We start from the raw sequence: 16,598 nt of genomic DNA, 5'->3' as shown, positions 1-16,598 counted from the left end.
ATCCTGCACGGTGTTGGTCTGTGAGCACAACCCCCATGTGTGGACATCGGCACTCAGACCATCCTCATGGAGTCGGTTTCTATCTGTTTGTGCAGACACATGCACATTTGTGGCCTGCTGGAGGTCATTTTGCAGGGCTCTGGCAACACTCCTGTTCCTCCTTGCACAAAGGCTAAAGTTGCGGTCCAGCTGCTAGGTTCTTGCCCTCCTACAGCCCCCTCCACATATCCTGGTGTACCGGCCTGTCTCCAGGTAGTGCCTCTAGCCTCTGGACACTACGCTGACAGACACAGCAAACCTTCTTGCCACAGCTCGCATTGATGTGCCATCCTGGATGAGCTGCACTACCTGAGTCACTTGTGTGGGTTGTAGAGTTTGTCTCATGCTACCACGAGTGTGAAAGCACAACCAACATTCAAAAGTGACCCAAACATCAGCCAGAAAGCATTGGTACTGAGATGTGGTCTGTGGTCCTCATCTGCAGAACCACTCCTTTATTGAGTGTGTCTTGATATTTGCCAATAATTTCCATCTGCTCTCTATTCCATTTGCACAACAGCATGTGAAATTGATTGTCAAACAGTGTTGCTTCCTAAGTGGACAGTTTGATTTCACAGAAGTTTGATTTACTTGGAGTTATATTTTGTTAAGTGTTCCCTTTATTTTTTTGAGCGGTGTATATATCATGCCTATCCTGGATGACTCCACCCTCTGATGAAGGCGGAAGCCAAATTATGCGTCGGAGTGGATGCCACTCGGATGAAGGAGCTCCATTGACAGTGTAAGTTCCCAGCTCTTACAACCCAATACTACAGCTCTGGCAAAAATTAAGAGACCACTGCACAGTTTTCTAAAAATCACCATCTCTACATATCTGACAGCCATTCCATTCCAGTGTCAGTTGAATTCCAACCAAAGTACTCCTCATTCTACCTAGGGTATGTGCACACGTTGCGGATTCCATTGCAAATTTTTCCACGTGGATTCTGCAGAACCCGCAGCTAAAATTACCTGCGTTTTACCTGGGGGTTTTCTGCACATTTTGTGCTGTTTTTGTGTGGATTTCGCCTGCGATTTTACACCTGCGGATTCCTAAAAAGGAATAGGTGTAAAACACTGCTGAATCCACAAAGAATTGAAATGCTGCAGAAAATAAACCACTGTGTTTCTGCGTGGAATTTTCTGCAGCATGCGCACTGCAGATTTGGTTTTCCTTAGGTTTACATGATACTGTACACTGCTGGAAAACTGCTGCGGATCTGCAGCAAAATCTGCACCGTGTGCACATACCCTTAATGTGCTTCAGATTAGGTGATCATCTGAACCAAATCTTATTTAACGAGGGAAAGTATAAAAACACTACTGTGGTCTTCACAATCCTCTTGCAATAGGACAAGCTAGATGGCAAAACAAGTCGTAGGAATAGCCCAAAAGTAATTTAAATTAAAAAATAACTTTTAACCATGCCAAAGGTGTTGAAAAAAGTCTTGAGTGAGGAATAGAAGGGCTCAATTCTGGCTTTACTAGCAGAGGCATACAGTGAACTTCATGCTGCCTCCATCCTTAAAATTTTGAAGACAGCAGTCCTTTACAACAAGGTTAAGCAGCAGACATTGGGGACAACAAAGCTACAGACTGCAGAGGGCGAAACCGACTCTCCACTGACCAGGATGACCATCATCTTAATCGAATGTCACTCAGCAACCGCAGGATGACATCAAGTGACCTATAAAAGGAATGGCAGCTGGGGTGAAACGCTACGAAAAAGCCTTTCATCAATGAGAAGCAAAGGAGAGCCAGGCTGACGTTTGCCAAAGACCATAAGGATTGGACCATAGAGGACTGGAGTAAGGTAATCTTCTCTGATGAGTCTAATTTTCAGCTTTGCCCAACACGTGGTCATCTAATGGTTAGACAGAGACCTGGAGAGGCATTCAAGCCACAGTGTCTTGCACCAAATGTAAAATTTGGTGGAGGATCAGTGATGATCTGGGGATGCTTCAGCAAGGCTGGCATTGGGCAGGCTAATCTTTTCAAAGGACATATAAATCAAGCCGCATACAAGGTTATCCTAGAAAAGCACTTGCTTCCTTCTGCTCAGGAAATGTTCCCCAACTCTGAGGACTGTTTTTCCGGAAGGACAATGCCCCATGCCACACAGCTGGGTCAATCAATGTGTGGATGAAGGAGCACCACATCAAGACCCTGTCATGGCAACTAATCTCCAGACTGAACCCCATTGAAAACCTCTGGAATATAATCATGGAAGATGGATGGTCACAAGCCATCAAAAAAAGAACTGCCTAAATTTTTGTGCCAGGAGTGCCACCTCTCGTGTCTCCCCTTTTCCTCATAGTTTGTAAGCTTGCGAGCAGGGCCCTCATTCCTCCTGGTATTTGTTTTGAACTGTATTTCTGTTATGCTGTAATGTCTATTGTCTGTGCAAGTCCCCTCTATAATTTGTAAAGCGCTGCGGAATATGTTGGCGCTATATAAATAAAAATTATTATTATTATAAGGTAACCCAAAAGCAGTGTGAAAGTGTGGTTGAAAGAATGCCAAGATGCATTAAAGCTGTGATTTAAAAATCATGGTTATTCCACAAAATATTGATTTGTGAACTTTTCCTGAGTTAAAACATTAATATTGTTGTTTCTAAATGAATAAGAACTTGTTTTCTTTGCATTATTTTAGGTCTGAAAGCAGTTTCTTTTTTATTATTTTGACGATATCTCATTTGCTGCAAATAAATGCAAAATTTTTAGCTTTGAATTTTGTTCATATGTTGTCAGTAGTTTATAGAATAAAACAACAATGTACATTTTACTCAAAAATATACCTATAAAGAGAAAAATCAGACAAACTGATAATTTTGCAGTGGTCTCTTAATTTTTTGCCAGAGCTGTATATGGCTTACACTGCTAGGTGATCTATCGCACTAGTTCTATACTATATTAGGAGCACTATCTAATATATATCTCTTTACTGATGTACTTACAGTATATAGGTTAACTTACAGATGTACTTTATTAATGAATTTTTCAGCTGTTATTGTTGATACCATCACCTACTGCAATTGCACTTTACGTATCTTTATTAGGGTTGAGCGACCTTTACTTTTATAGGATCGGGTCGGGTTTCACGAAACCTGACTTTTGAAAAAGTCGGGTCGAGTGAAATCGGCCGATCCTATAAAAAAGTCGGGGTCGGACGAAACCCGAAACCCAATGCAGTGCATTGGGTTTCCATGGTTCCCAGGGTCTGAAGGAGCTGAAACTCTCCTTCAGGCCCTGCGATCCATATTTTAGTGTAAAATAAAGAATTAAAATAAAAAATATCGCAATACTTACCCTCTGACGCGCCCTGGTACTAACCGGGAACCTTCCTTCCTTAGAATCAGCCTTCCAGGACCCTGATATATACCTAATAGGAATATACTCACCCTCGGACGCGCCCTGCTTCTTTCCGGCAGCCTTCCTTCCTAAGAATCAGCCCTTCCAGGACCTTCGGTGACGTCGCGGCTTGTGATTGGCCGCGCGAGCGGTCACATGGGCGGCCGCGCGGCCAATCACAAGCCGCGACGTCACCGCGACGTCACCGCAGGGTCCTGGAAGGCTGATTCTAAGGAAGGAAGGTTCCCGGTTAGTACCAGGGCGCGTCAGAGGGTAAGTATTGCGATATTTTTTATTTTAATTCTTTATTTTACACTTAAATCTGAATTCCGATACCAATTCCCGATATCTTAAACATATCGGGAATCGGTATCGGAATTCCGATTCTAGATTCAAAAGATCGCAGACTTCATGGCCCACCCCACACTGGGGTCGGGTCGGGTTTCATGAAACCCGACCTTGCCAAAAGTCGGCGACTTTTGAAAAATTTCGACCCGTTTCGCTCAACCCTAATCTTTATATAACCTATGTACAATTGTTTCAATATGGATATGTACTTTACTGTGCTCAATCCTATGCACCTTATACTATTATTACTGCCAGCCTCACTGGTTCTCCTTTCAGGACTATTCTATATTTCTGGCTGTGCGTTCCTGTTTTTATATATATTTGTAATGATTTTTTTATTCTATCATTGTTCTGTTACCATATTTGCATTCACCATTGTTGTATTGGGACTTTTTTTAACTGTTTTCCTCCTTTTCTTCCTCCTCATGTATTTTCACAGACTGTTCCCCTAGCCTAATACTGTCCGGTCTTTTGGGTTTCATTATTTACAACAAAGGTTTTATACTCATTACTTGTTTCTACCCAAAAATAGACCTACTCTATCCCCTTGTTTTAGGTAAGGAAAAAAATAAGCAATGTGTGCATCAGACTTCAAGGATCTCATTCACTTTCCTGAGACAAAAAATGCTGCATTTTTCTTGGGAAAAACGGGACGTGTGACCATAGCCTTACTCTTTAATAATTGTTCAGCTCAGAGGCAGATTATCACTGTATGCACTAGAAGCACTAGCTAATTGTGGAGTGTTTGTCCTCAGTGGCAGAAGCTATAGCTTTAAATGTAAGAAACTATAAAAGATTTGAAAATTTTTATATTTTATACAATTATTTGTATTTCAATCTATACACTTGGCCTGGGACAACTCATAAAGTCTCATGGATTCCAGTACCACCTTTATGCTGATGACACTCAGATCTACCTTTCTGGCTCAGACATCACCTCTCTACTGTCCAGAATCCTGGAGTGTGTCAGCCATATCCTCCTCCTTCTCCTCTCGCTTCCTCAAACTCAATGTGGACAAATCTGAACTCATCATCTTTCCTCAATCTCATAGATCTTCCTTACCTGACCTATCGCAATTAACGACATCACGCTTTCCCCCGTACCGGAAGTCCGCTGCCTCGGAGTAACCCTTGACTCTGCCCTGTCCTTCAAACCGAACATCCAAGCTCTTTCCACCTCCTGTCGCCTCCAGCTCAAAAATATCTCCAGAATCTGTCCCTTCCTCAACCGTAAATTTACTAAAATGCTTGTGCATGCCCTCATCATCTCCCGCCTTGACTACTGCAGCATCCTTTTCTGTGACCTCCCTGCTAACACCCTTGCACCTCTCCAGTCCATCCTTAACTCTGCTATCCGACTAATTCATCTCTCTCCTCGCTACTCCTCCACTTCCCCCCTCTGCAAATCTCTTCACTGGCTCCCGTTCCCTCAGCGTATCCAGTTCAAATTACTAATACTGACCTACAAAGCCATCCGTAACCTGTCTCCTCCATATATCTCTGAACTAATCTCCCGATATCTTCTCTTACATAATCTCCAGTCCTCTCTAGACCTCCTTCTCTCCTCCACACTTATTCGCTCCTCAGCCAACCGCATCCAAGACTTCTCCTGAATATCCCCCATCCTCTGGAATTCTTTGCCCCAACACGTCCGACTATCAATCACATTCGGATCCTTCAGACAGAACCTGAAAACCCATCTCTTCAGGAAAGCCTACAGCCTGCACTGACCCCACTGTCTCCTCACACCGGAGCTCCTGCAACCTTCAACCTATTGTCTCCTTCCCCACCATCCTGTAGAAAGTAAGCCTGCAAGGTCAGTGTTCTCTCCCCTCTGTAATTGTTAGTTTGTTTACTGTAAGTGATATCTGTAATTTGTATGTAACCCCTTCTCATGTAAAGCACCATGGAATCAATGGTGCTATATAAATAATAATAATTTCCTAATTGTATCCTGACATTTAATACATGCGTATAAGACTTTAAAAAAGTCTAGTGTGCAGATTATGACATTCTCACTTGAATCTTTTATACATACATAACTTTAACAGCTCGCGTTCCTCAGACGGGGTGACACAAAATAAAAAATTTGGTGTGAAGAATGTTTTGCCCCAAGGGGCATATGCCTTCTATGGTCTTTGAAACTGAATCCATTACAATATTGAATTATTTTGTAAATTTTACCCTGTACTAACCACTGCAAATTGTTTTCCTGTGGATTCAAAAAGCTCATGTGTGGTGCAATATCCCTTGTGACTACTGACGTGCACCCAGGAAGTGCAGAGCCCCTATGGGAACCTTGGCCTTGTACCATGTGGGTACCCTAGATTCTGTAAGTAAGTGACTCCTGTAAGGGAATTGGGTATGGATATAAACCAGGGAATAATATCAAAGAAAGAAAAAATGGTCTTGCACCCCTGAAAAATAAAATACATATAAAAAACTTTATTCATTGCAATTCCCAAAATGTGCATTATGACTAGCGCCATTCCAGCGGGAGAGGACTTTTTTGTTGGGTTTGTGCCTATATACTTACCATTTATTGTTGTACCCATATGTTTACACATTGAATCTGTATTTTTGATTGAAGCTAATGGACCCTTCCTCCTTCTTACTGGTTTCAAACGAGGACATTAATGTAAACCTGTCAGCAGTTTTGGCCGATATAAGATACGACCATCACCTTTCAGGGCTTATCTACAGCATTCTATAATGCTGTATATCTGCCCCCAACCTGACCTGTAAGAACTGAAAAATAAGTTTTATTATACTCACCTGCGGGGCGGTCCAGTCCAATGGGTGTTGCTGGTCTTGGTCCGGCGCCTTGATCCGGCGTCCTGATCTGAGAGCTAAAAGCACTATCACTGTGCATAGTGGACATCCTTCTTGTCCTTATACTGGATCAACATCATGTTCTTGCTGTATAATTCCCTGTATAAAACTTCTGAGCAGTTGCCAAATTTACATGGTCGTACCTGGAAACGAGATGCTTAACTTTTGTATTGACCACCTACTTTTTATCTCCATAGAGACTGGTAACATTGGTGCACCAAATCCCACTAGAACAGGGGTGTCAAACTGCATTCCTCGAGGGCTGCAAACAGGTCATGTTTTCAGGATTTCCTTGTACTGCACAGGTGATAATTTAATGACCAACTCATTATTTGTGTAGGTGATTAAATTATCACCTGTGCAGTACAAGGAAATCCTGAAAACATGACCTGTTTGCAGCCCTCGAGGAATGCAGTTTGACACCCCTGCACTAGAATTCACAGGAAAGGGAGGTGGGCATATGTGTGGGATGTTCTCAAAGTGCACACATTGCATTACAGTAAAATAAAGATGAAAGTAAAAAGATCCTTTAAAAAGCAAATACTTATTGTGACATTAAAATCCATGCAGAAAAAAATCCTTCCACCAAACTTTAGCACCAGCACTTTACTACTGAGTACACTTAATGCTAACTCCTAATCAGGATATGATCAGAGTCTTTTGTCACTGGGAGTTTTTTCCATATACAAATTGTTAATTGGGTTATCTCTTCACTAAGCTTTATCAGGGAATACATAGGTTTTGGAAGTTATCCAAATACATATTTAATTTAATTTGATTTGAAATGGATTTTTTTTTACTTTCAATGGAATCAATGTGACTACTGATGCCGGTAGCATGAAATTATAATTGAGATCCATTTTTACCTGCTTCGGCCTGAATATTCTGTTCCTAATTTGATATACCAATGTGTTTATAATAAAATAATTTTTGGCCTAAAATACTCTTTGTCCCCATTTTTACTTCACTGAAGTTTGTTGGGGTCTGGTGTATTACACGGCTTGTTGAGTTTGTGCCCTTATTGTATTCCTATTTATGGTTTTTTTTTGGTGTTTGCCCAATGGAGTATGTATAACACATACTTGCCCTCTGTTCCTAACTCAGAAACCGGCGAATCCTCGCAGTTCACAGTGCGCTGGGGGGATTCATATGTCTGCAGTCACACAGAGTGACTGCAGACTTATCAATTTGGACCAGAAAACCCCTTTAAATATGATGACTTGGGGCTCTGGCCAATAAATTATTGGGTTAAAATGAAATCTGTGTTGCCAATAAATACATGTACTTGTAAGAGAAAAACCTAAACGTTTAGTCCTGCTCGACTCCATCAATAGGTGAGCGGAGGTGACATCCTGTACTGATACATCCGGGATGTGCGCGATACCTGCCGGTCAGTACATTCGATTGTTTCAGTAAGGAAGAAAGCAAAGTGGCACAGCTACAGTAATTTCCTGCATGCAATGTACAGAGTACACTGCTTAATAAATTGTGCACATCTATCTACAGGGTTTCCAACTCAGACTGACACATGATATGCCAGTCTTGGCAAATTAACCCCCAAAGTTTATATTTCATAGGTGTGCCGTTCATTACAAGTAAACAATTTACAATTGCATTTTCTTTTCCAAGCATTCAAACCATTGGAGTACACAGGTCTAATTGTCATGAAATCACTGGGATATCGGTGGAGATCTTGTACGACTAATATGTGTATATTATGTGTCAGAAAACAGGCTCAGTGAGGTAGGGCACAGGAGCAGAGACTGGCTTTTGGTAGTGGTGCACCCTTCTGCTGGCACCACTGCAATTTTCCCTGTGATGCTGTTTGAGAGGACGTTGAGTGGTTTGCCCTGAAGAAGTGTTGCTATTTGGAAACGTGTAGACGAACCGCATTTTCATTCTCCTGGATCCTTGGTTTCATTCATTTTCATTCCTTCAGTCCAGCAGAAGTTATCCCATTTTTCCATCAATCCATAGTTGGTCTGCAGCAGCCGAATCCAAGCGCTATCTATGGTTGTTGTACAAGGTGAGCAGTTTTTCCTAATCTTATTCCAATTTTTAATCAGATAATACCCTATTTGTGCTATTATTTTTCCAGCCTTTATACAGAGGAGATCATGTGACTATTTTTAGCCAATATCGCTCTTAAAGGCTATAGCCACCTTTGAATTTATAGAAAATTTCAGGGTACAATCTACATTTCCCTTCAGACCCCTTGATATGCAGTTTGCATGTGTCTGTACCAGTAATGCAGGCAGGATTTGAGGTTTATGTATTTCCAGGGTGCTGCTGCTGTTTCATTAACTCATGTATCAAAACGGCTTCAATCCTGAACTGATGTCCTTTTCTTGTGCTTTCGTCCATTTTATCCTGTTTTCTGCCTAAGACTGTCCATGCTTTCTCCCCTCTCCATACGGTGTACAACCCTATCTCTAATACTTGGTTTTGTAACATTTTTGCATAGAACCGCGCCAGATAAAGGACTTACACACACCCTACATCAGCAAAATGGTACATTGACTTTCTAAATAGTCTTCATTAAAAAATATACGTAACTTTGTATTTTGGAAGTACAAGACGAAAATTAATGTGTGAAGGTGTACATAGCTTTTAAGGGTATATTCACATCTGGGACAATATTTTGAAAGGGGAGAGGCTAATCTCTATATAATGGAAGGTGGTAGTCCGCTAATCACCTTGGCAGCGTGGAGAAGACGAGGTAAAAAGGTGGCTCCATACACATGCTGCTCTCTCCATTGTACTTTGTGAGTCTTCACGCTTTCACCTGTTTCAGAACTGCCACTCGTTGGTCAATTACTCCCATGCCTTCCCCATTCTTGTGTTTGGTATGTACAAATAAACCCTAGAATTGTCTATATACTTGATATATTCTGATGCTTTGTGATTGGCTGATAAGATACTTGTATTAAAGAAGCCATCCTCCTCCTGCCAACATTTTTATATTGCAGTCATATTATATTGCACTGTGTACTTACAATTGCTTATTTTCCCTTTCTACCCACTTAGACCTAATGGAAAACAGAAGAATTATGTGATTAAAAACTGACTAGCTGAATCCTGTGCTCTATGTAGAAACAAGTCGCTGCAAAAGTCCCTGGCATGGGGAGGAACTGCTGGGTCAGGAGTTGAAGAGGGGAATGATTTTTGCAGGGACAAAAGACTTCATATTTCTACATAGAGTAGACAAAAGAGAAGAATTTACTGGGTAGAAAGACAAAATAAGCAATTGTAAGTACACGGTGCATTATAATATGACTGCAATATATTAAGCGGAGAAAATCTTTGATGGGAGGAGGAGTGCTTCTTTAAGAAAAGCGTATTGAATCTTTATATTCATAATAACCAAATTTTGGAAAGTAAAATACAAGTAGTTCTTCACAGAATTTAAATTTTAGTAAGTACAAAGGTCTACATTAAATTAAAAATTGTTAGATATGTAAAAGAACGTCATCGGGATGATATAAGGCATTTCCTGGACTACAATTAAGTACTTTCAATTTGTTATGGTGACAATTGGACAAAAGCCTTCAATGTCATTATTTTGCCATAATCTATATAGCAAAAGATTACATTAATCTGGGGTAGTAATTATTTTAAAAAATGCATTTAACGGAAACTGTTCAGTTGTTAGGAGGACGCTGCATAGAAGCATGTTCAAATATCGCTTCAAACCACGGCTGCTTCTTAATAATCCTTCATCAGGGTCTAGTTGTGTTTCTTGTGCACAGCACCATTACTAGCATTTACTAAGTCTTTGTGAAATCCATTCTGAAGTTCTGTGCTGGCTGTACCATTTGTATCGGATTTTGCTGGTCTTCTTTTGTAGGTCTAAATAGGAGAATAAAGTTTATATTGTTTAATATGTTTTATCACATTAACTTTTATCTGAAAAATGACAAGAAATCAAGAAAGTAATGGCATACACTAGATGTTTTCATGAAGCAAAACTCATGCCTTCGAGTTAAGGCATAAATGTTGTTTTAATGATTTATTTCATAAATCAATAGTACACATGAAACTAAGCAACTTTTGTAACACATCTGATCAGAATGTTTTTGTTTTTTCTTCTTCTCAGGTAATGATCTTTTGCTCTTGTTTCATGGGCAAAATCTGGAAATTCTGTATTCATGGAACACAGATTTTCCAATAACTGAGAGAGATGTCAGTTGGAGCTTTTAAAATTCCATGGAGAGAAGAGCTAGAGACAGACAGACACTCTGCTGCAAGGTCCATAGAACATCATAAGCACCAACTGTCATTTTTTATCTCCGCAATGGGGAAAAAAAAAAGAAAAAAAAAATCGATCTTCACTGAAACAAATTTTACCTGTTGAGAATTAATGATCACTCCAAGAGGAGAGAGAATTTGATTTCTCTAATGAGATACACTAAAAAAAAGTTGTTTATTTTCATGTGTATTATCTATTTATGAAAAAAAAAAGTAAAACAGATACTCTAAGTTCTGAATTCTCCTGTTAGCTTTCTTGTTCTGGAGCACCTCACACAGCCTTGTTTTACTCTGTAAAGGGAAACATTGGTGGCACATTGTATATTCCATTTTGTCATATCATTATTCTCCCTAAATGTCCAGCATGTTATAGGTAATATTTTTTTTTTCAAATCCAGTTTTGTACATTTCTGCAGTATTGGAACCCACTCTGATGGATAATCAATACAAGATATAATCAATCATTCATCTCTATCATTTGCTTATACATAAACGTTAACTCTTGTTTTTTGAAGAAGTGAACAGGAAGTCACAGTACAGTAAGACTAAAAATATATTTTTAAAGTTGGAATTCATGATATCAGTTTCCTGCTTAATTTCTGTTTTAATGACAGATTCTGATGAATAAAAAAAAGTATCTTACAGAAGACCTGTCACTACTCCTGATGTATCCCCATGAAATAACAATTCCGAGGCACTTTATCAAAGATTTTCTTCCTGAAAATGTACATGCAAATAGTCTCTTCTGAGAAGAAGACTTTTTAAAACTCTGGCGCCACCTATTGGGAGCAGCGATCCTAAAAGTCAATATTGACTCTTTATCGAGCCTTACCATATGACTTGATAAAAGCCAAACCAGAATCTCAATTTGCAGACAGTGTTTTGGGGTGTTGCCCCTCATCAGTGGAAAGTATGAGAACGGATTTCTCTAGGTTAGAGTCTCTGGACTGGGGTCTAAGGAGTAAAGTTTCTCCTTGTGGAAAGTGAGAAACCAAGCCTGGCATGTCATAGTCAGGGTACTTGTAAGCCATGCCTGCTCCTCTGGGAAATTACATATGCAAATTGTCTCTTCAGAGTGCTTCTTCCGAAAGGTGGCACTAGAGTACTAGTCCTCATCTTCTCTGTAGAGGAAATTTGCACATTTCACTTTCCAGAGAAGCACGCTTCGCTTGTAAGTCTCCTCATTGTCATGCCAGGCTTGGCTTTGTCATTCTTTACAAAGTGAAATGTTACGCCTTAAACTCCTGAAAATCAAGCCGCTGACAACTGTACAGTTTGACATTGTCACTGTAAACACAAATGGGAGGACTACGTAGTGACTCTCCATATGTCAGTTTATTCATACTTTGCATCAGATCAGAGGAATGGTACCGTGAAAAGATAAATACAGATATTTACAACAGACATTAATTATGGTGCTTGAACCCTCTAGGTTCAAGCAACATATTGTAATCCGATTTCTTATATTTTATTCTTCTTCTTCGCGTTTTCCGCAATTAATGCGGCCCGAACCGCTCGGCGCAGAGACCCCGTTCAGGTGGCGTTTCGAAGCCCTCGGTGGGGACAGGTGTGCGATATATTTTTGGAGTCGATCCGATTTGTAGTTTTTTTAAAAAAAAAAATTCCCATAGGAATTAATGGCGACCTTTCCATGACCCCCAACTTTACCTTCCAAAGATGGCAGCTACGCAAATGTACAGTGTCCATTTTAGGACATGATCATTTATCAAAGTCAAACATCAGAATAAAGTGACTGACACCTGACACTCCGACACCCTCCCGTCCTGTGTGTGAAAAGTAAGTGCCCCCCGGTCCTGTGTGTGAAAAGTAAGTGCCCCCCGGTCTTGTGTGTGAAAAGTAAGTGCCCCCAGTCCTGCGCGTGAAGAGTAAATTCTCTTCTGATCTTCAGCTATGGCTCCGGCGCAGGCGTACTTTGCTCTGCCCTGTTGAGGGCAGACAAAGTACTGCAGTGCGCAGGCGCTGGGCCTCTGACCTTTCTGGCGCCTGCGCACTGCAGTACTATCCTCTGCCCTCAAGAGGGCAGAGCAAAGTACGCCTGCGCCGGAGCCGTGGCTGAAGATCAGAAGAGGACGTCATGGAAAGAAGATAGGAGGCGCCGGAGCGGACCGGAGACGCCCATCCGACCTGACCAGCAGCGGGACCGCCCCTGGGTGAGTATAATCTAATGTCTTTTTCTCCTTTTTCAGGTAACATCGGGGGCTTATCTACAGCATTACAGAATGCTGCAGATAAGCCCCTGATGCCGGTGGGACTAGCTCACCCGCGATTTTCGGGGTGACAGGTTCCCTTTAATCTCCGCTAAAAGCCGAGATCCTTACATCAGGAACAGACATTATAGGACATTTCATAACTTTCCCAAATGAAAATATTTACAGCACATCCTGCATTGTACTACTGTACCCAATGTATTATATATTTTAGGAGTCGGTCTATTTTATTCGGACTCCAAATCCACCAAAATGGACACCAACTCCACAACTGACCTCCACAGCCCTGCTCCAATGTATCCAACTTCAAAATTCACTGCAGATGTTTTAGAGGGATCGTAATGTATTATAAATATTAACTCCTTTCTGCCATCAGACGGAATAGTACATGCGATGGCAGAACCTCCGCTCTGGAGCTGAGCCTGCATCAAAGCCGGGTCATGTCAGCTGTTTTGAACAGCTGACATGTCCGCCCGAGCCTATTAACGAGTTAAATGCTGCTGTCAAACTCTGAGAGCGGCATTTAACAAGCACATCCGGCCGTAAATATGCTCATTGCTGACCCCCATCACGTGATCGGGGGTCATTGGTGTATCGGCATAACAAACAGAGGTCTCCAGGAGACCTCTATGCCAGATTGCTATGAGCGCCACTCGGTGGTCGGCGCTCTTAGCAATGCAGTAATTTTGCTACGTAGGGGCGATCTGAGCATCGCCCCAATGTAGCAGAGCTGATCAGGCTATGCCAGCTTCTAGCCTCCCATGGCTATTAAAGTATGGCAAAAGTGTGATGAGGGAACAGCCGCCATCTTTGGACGGGCATTCTAACAGAGATTGGCGTGACTCCATTTTGTCTCCTGGTCACAGGTCTGCAGAGAGGAGTGCTCCTGGCCCCCACCTTTCCTAATGAATAAAGTTCCTATTAGTATGGTAATGGGCTGAGCTCAGTGAGGAAACCATGCCAGCAGGGGGCTTGGAAATGCTTGGGGGCTTAATTAAAACACGCATGCCAAGTGGCCACTGGATACACATCTATTATGGCAGCCCAGTCGAACCGTCTCCAACATGGAATTGTGAATTATGGACGCATCATCCGAGGTACCGGCTCATAAAAATATTCTCCTCGCCCTAAAGAAATTGTGCATCTAACAGTGCGACTCCCGTGGCGGTGGGAGGTCTGAAACCCGAGATATAGGGATCAGCCTCCCACAGGGACCGAATTGGTCCAGGTTTGATCCCAGTACGACCGGCAGAACAAACCACAGGCGCTGGTACTGCCCGTGTGCTGATCCATTCATCCTGAGAGAAGTTATCCCATTTATTAGATATTGGAATAAATCTTGCAGGGAGGCAGAGGGGGTGGAGATTGCTAAGCCCACCCAGCTGCAGGCGGGGGGGCTCAGCCAGGTTTAAGAAGAGCTGAGGTCACTGGGGGTGTCTCACTCCACAGAAGAAGATGATGATGATATCTTAAGGAACAGGGTATGCCAGCCAGAGGGGAGCAAGCACACGCTTTCTGGGGGCTGCCCGGCAACTAAGTTTTGGACCTGCGGAATGCTGCACCCCCCCGGCTTCCACAAGCGACCTTCAACCTGGTAAATTGACCTCCAGCTTTATACCTTTAAGCCCTGTATTATTATTGTTATATTGTACTCTGACTGTAACTCTTGATATAGTTTGATTGTATATTTCTTGTAATTACCTAGTGCACCCTTAAGGCAATTAAATCATAAATTAATTTTGGGCTGATCCTTTTACTCTGATTGCGAATCTTAGAATACCCAGTGTGGGTAACAGGGCAGTCTCCCCGGCGGCCATTTGCTCTAGGTGCAGTTCCCTTACTGACCTGAGAGACAAAGGGGGCGCCGGAGAGCTGTACCTGTGTAGTGACGTCACGGATTGGTGACGTGGGAGGAAGGGGTAATCCTTCACAGTGGTGGCAGCGTACGTGGGATCAGAGTAATAGTGTGCGTGGGACCCATACTCCCAGACACTAAAGACTACCAGCGGTAACTTTCACTGCTGGGGTCTTAAGGTCAGCCCAGCACTAGATGGTCAGAGTGTAGATATAATAAGTTGTGTGCAAGGTCAGGGTTACAGCTGTGTCAGTAACCAGATGTTCCAAAGATGGCGGATGGCACCAGGAGTGCAGTGAGGGCACAGGCCAGTGCTATGGCTTATGAGGAGGTGGTGGTGGACGGTACTGTTCCAGGCGAGGGGGAGTTCAGCCAGGACTCCCCAAGGAGCCAGCCACCCGTGCTTAGTCCGGCAAGGGACTACCCACCACCTACCCGCCCCAGCCTGTCCACATCAGAGGCACTTGTTGCAGCGGCAGTGGCACGTCTCGAGGCGGGTAATGAAGACGCCTATATGAGACTCATGGCAGCTGCAGAGAAAGCAGAGGAGCGAGAGCGGGCAGAACGCCGTGAAGCAGAGGAGCGGGAGAGGGCAGAACGCCGTGAGGCGGCGGAGCGAGCAGAGAGAGCGGCAGAGCGAGAGCGGGCAGAACGCCGTGAGGTAGCGGAGCGGGCAGAGAAAGCTGCAGAGTGGGCAGTGGAGCAAGCAGCGGCAGAGAGAGCAGCGGAGCGCCAGCACCGACTGGAGATGGCTCAACACGGGCTCACGCTGGACGCCCCAGCACCACCAGAGTCCAGGGCTTCCAAAGTCCGGGCCGAGGACTTCCCTCTGCTTGAGAAGGATGGAGACCTGGATTCCTTCTTGCCGGCCTTTGAAAGGACCTGCCTTCAACATCATCTGGCCTCGGATCAGTGGGCAAGATACCTGACCCCCCGTTTGAGGGGTAAGTCCCTGGAAGTTTTGGGGGACTTACCTGCCGGGGCGGAGCAGGACTACAGCAGCATCAAGCGGGCCCTGATCCAGCACTACAACCTCACCCCAGAGTCCTACCGCAAGAAGTTCCGGAGCCTGCAGCGGGGCCCAAAGGACACCTGGACCGACCACATGCGGGCGTTGCTGAGAGCTGCAGAGCACTGGACCTCGGGTCTAGCGCTCACCACCCGCCAGGAGGTCCAGGAACTGTTCGTCACGGAGCAGTTCTTGTGGAACTGCCCAGAGGACCTCCAGCAGTTCCTCGGTGACCGGAAACCGAAGGGGGCTTCTGCTACAGCCGCCCTGGCAAACAAGTTTGCCAATAACAGGGCGCCTGAGCCGAAGAAGCCTGCCAGCAGCACCTGGAGAGGGGGTAAGCCCAATCCTGCCCCTGTTTCCCCAGCCCCAAGAGTGCAAGGGGTGTACCCCCCTGCTGCCCTCTCCAGGCCAGGCGCAGAACCCAGACGTTGTCATCACTGCAACCAGCTGGGACACTTCAAGACAGTATGTCCCCAGCGTCTTAAGGCCCCATCCCTGTCCCCGAAACCGTCCACTGTTTTATGTGTGGGAGGGGGTGGTGGGAGGTCCCTGGACAATTACCAACCTGTCACTATCGGCCGCTCAGCGGTCATGGGACTGCGGGACACAGGCGCTGAACGAACCCTAGTACGTCCTGAGGTGGTGTCCCCTCAAGACTTGGTACCGGGGAAAACCCTTTCCGT

At 43.7% G+C, this 16,598-nt stretch overlaps 1 protein-coding gene across 3 annotated transcripts in view; it reads right to left on the bottom strand.

Annotated features, from left to right (window-relative positions):
- Nucleotides 1-9,964: 9,964 nt before the first annotated feature.
- Nucleotides 9,965-16,598, bottom strand: part of ELOVL2 (ELOVL fatty acid elongase 2) — a 174,067-nt gene continuing 167,433 nt past the window's right edge. For all 3 annotated transcript variants that reach the window (XM_069730657.1, XM_069730659.1, XM_069730658.1), the window contains one exon: nt 9,965-10,421. In XM_069730657.1, coding sequence (XP_069586758.1) covers nt 10,299-10,421 — 123 coding nt within the window. In that variant the 3' untranslated portion in view covers nt 9,965-10,298. The remainder of the gene's footprint in view (nt 10,422-16,598) is intronic.

The sequence above is a fragment of the Ranitomeya imitator genome, chromosome 6 (genome assembly GCF_032444005.1).
Source record: "Ranitomeya imitator isolate aRanImi1 chromosome 6, aRanImi1.pri, whole genome shotgun sequence".
Classification (NCBI taxonomy): domain Eukaryota; kingdom Metazoa; phylum Chordata; class Amphibia; order Anura; family Dendrobatidae; genus Ranitomeya; species Ranitomeya imitator.
Note: the sequence above shows the minus strand (reverse complement) of the source record. Positions and strands in the feature narration are given on the sequence as shown.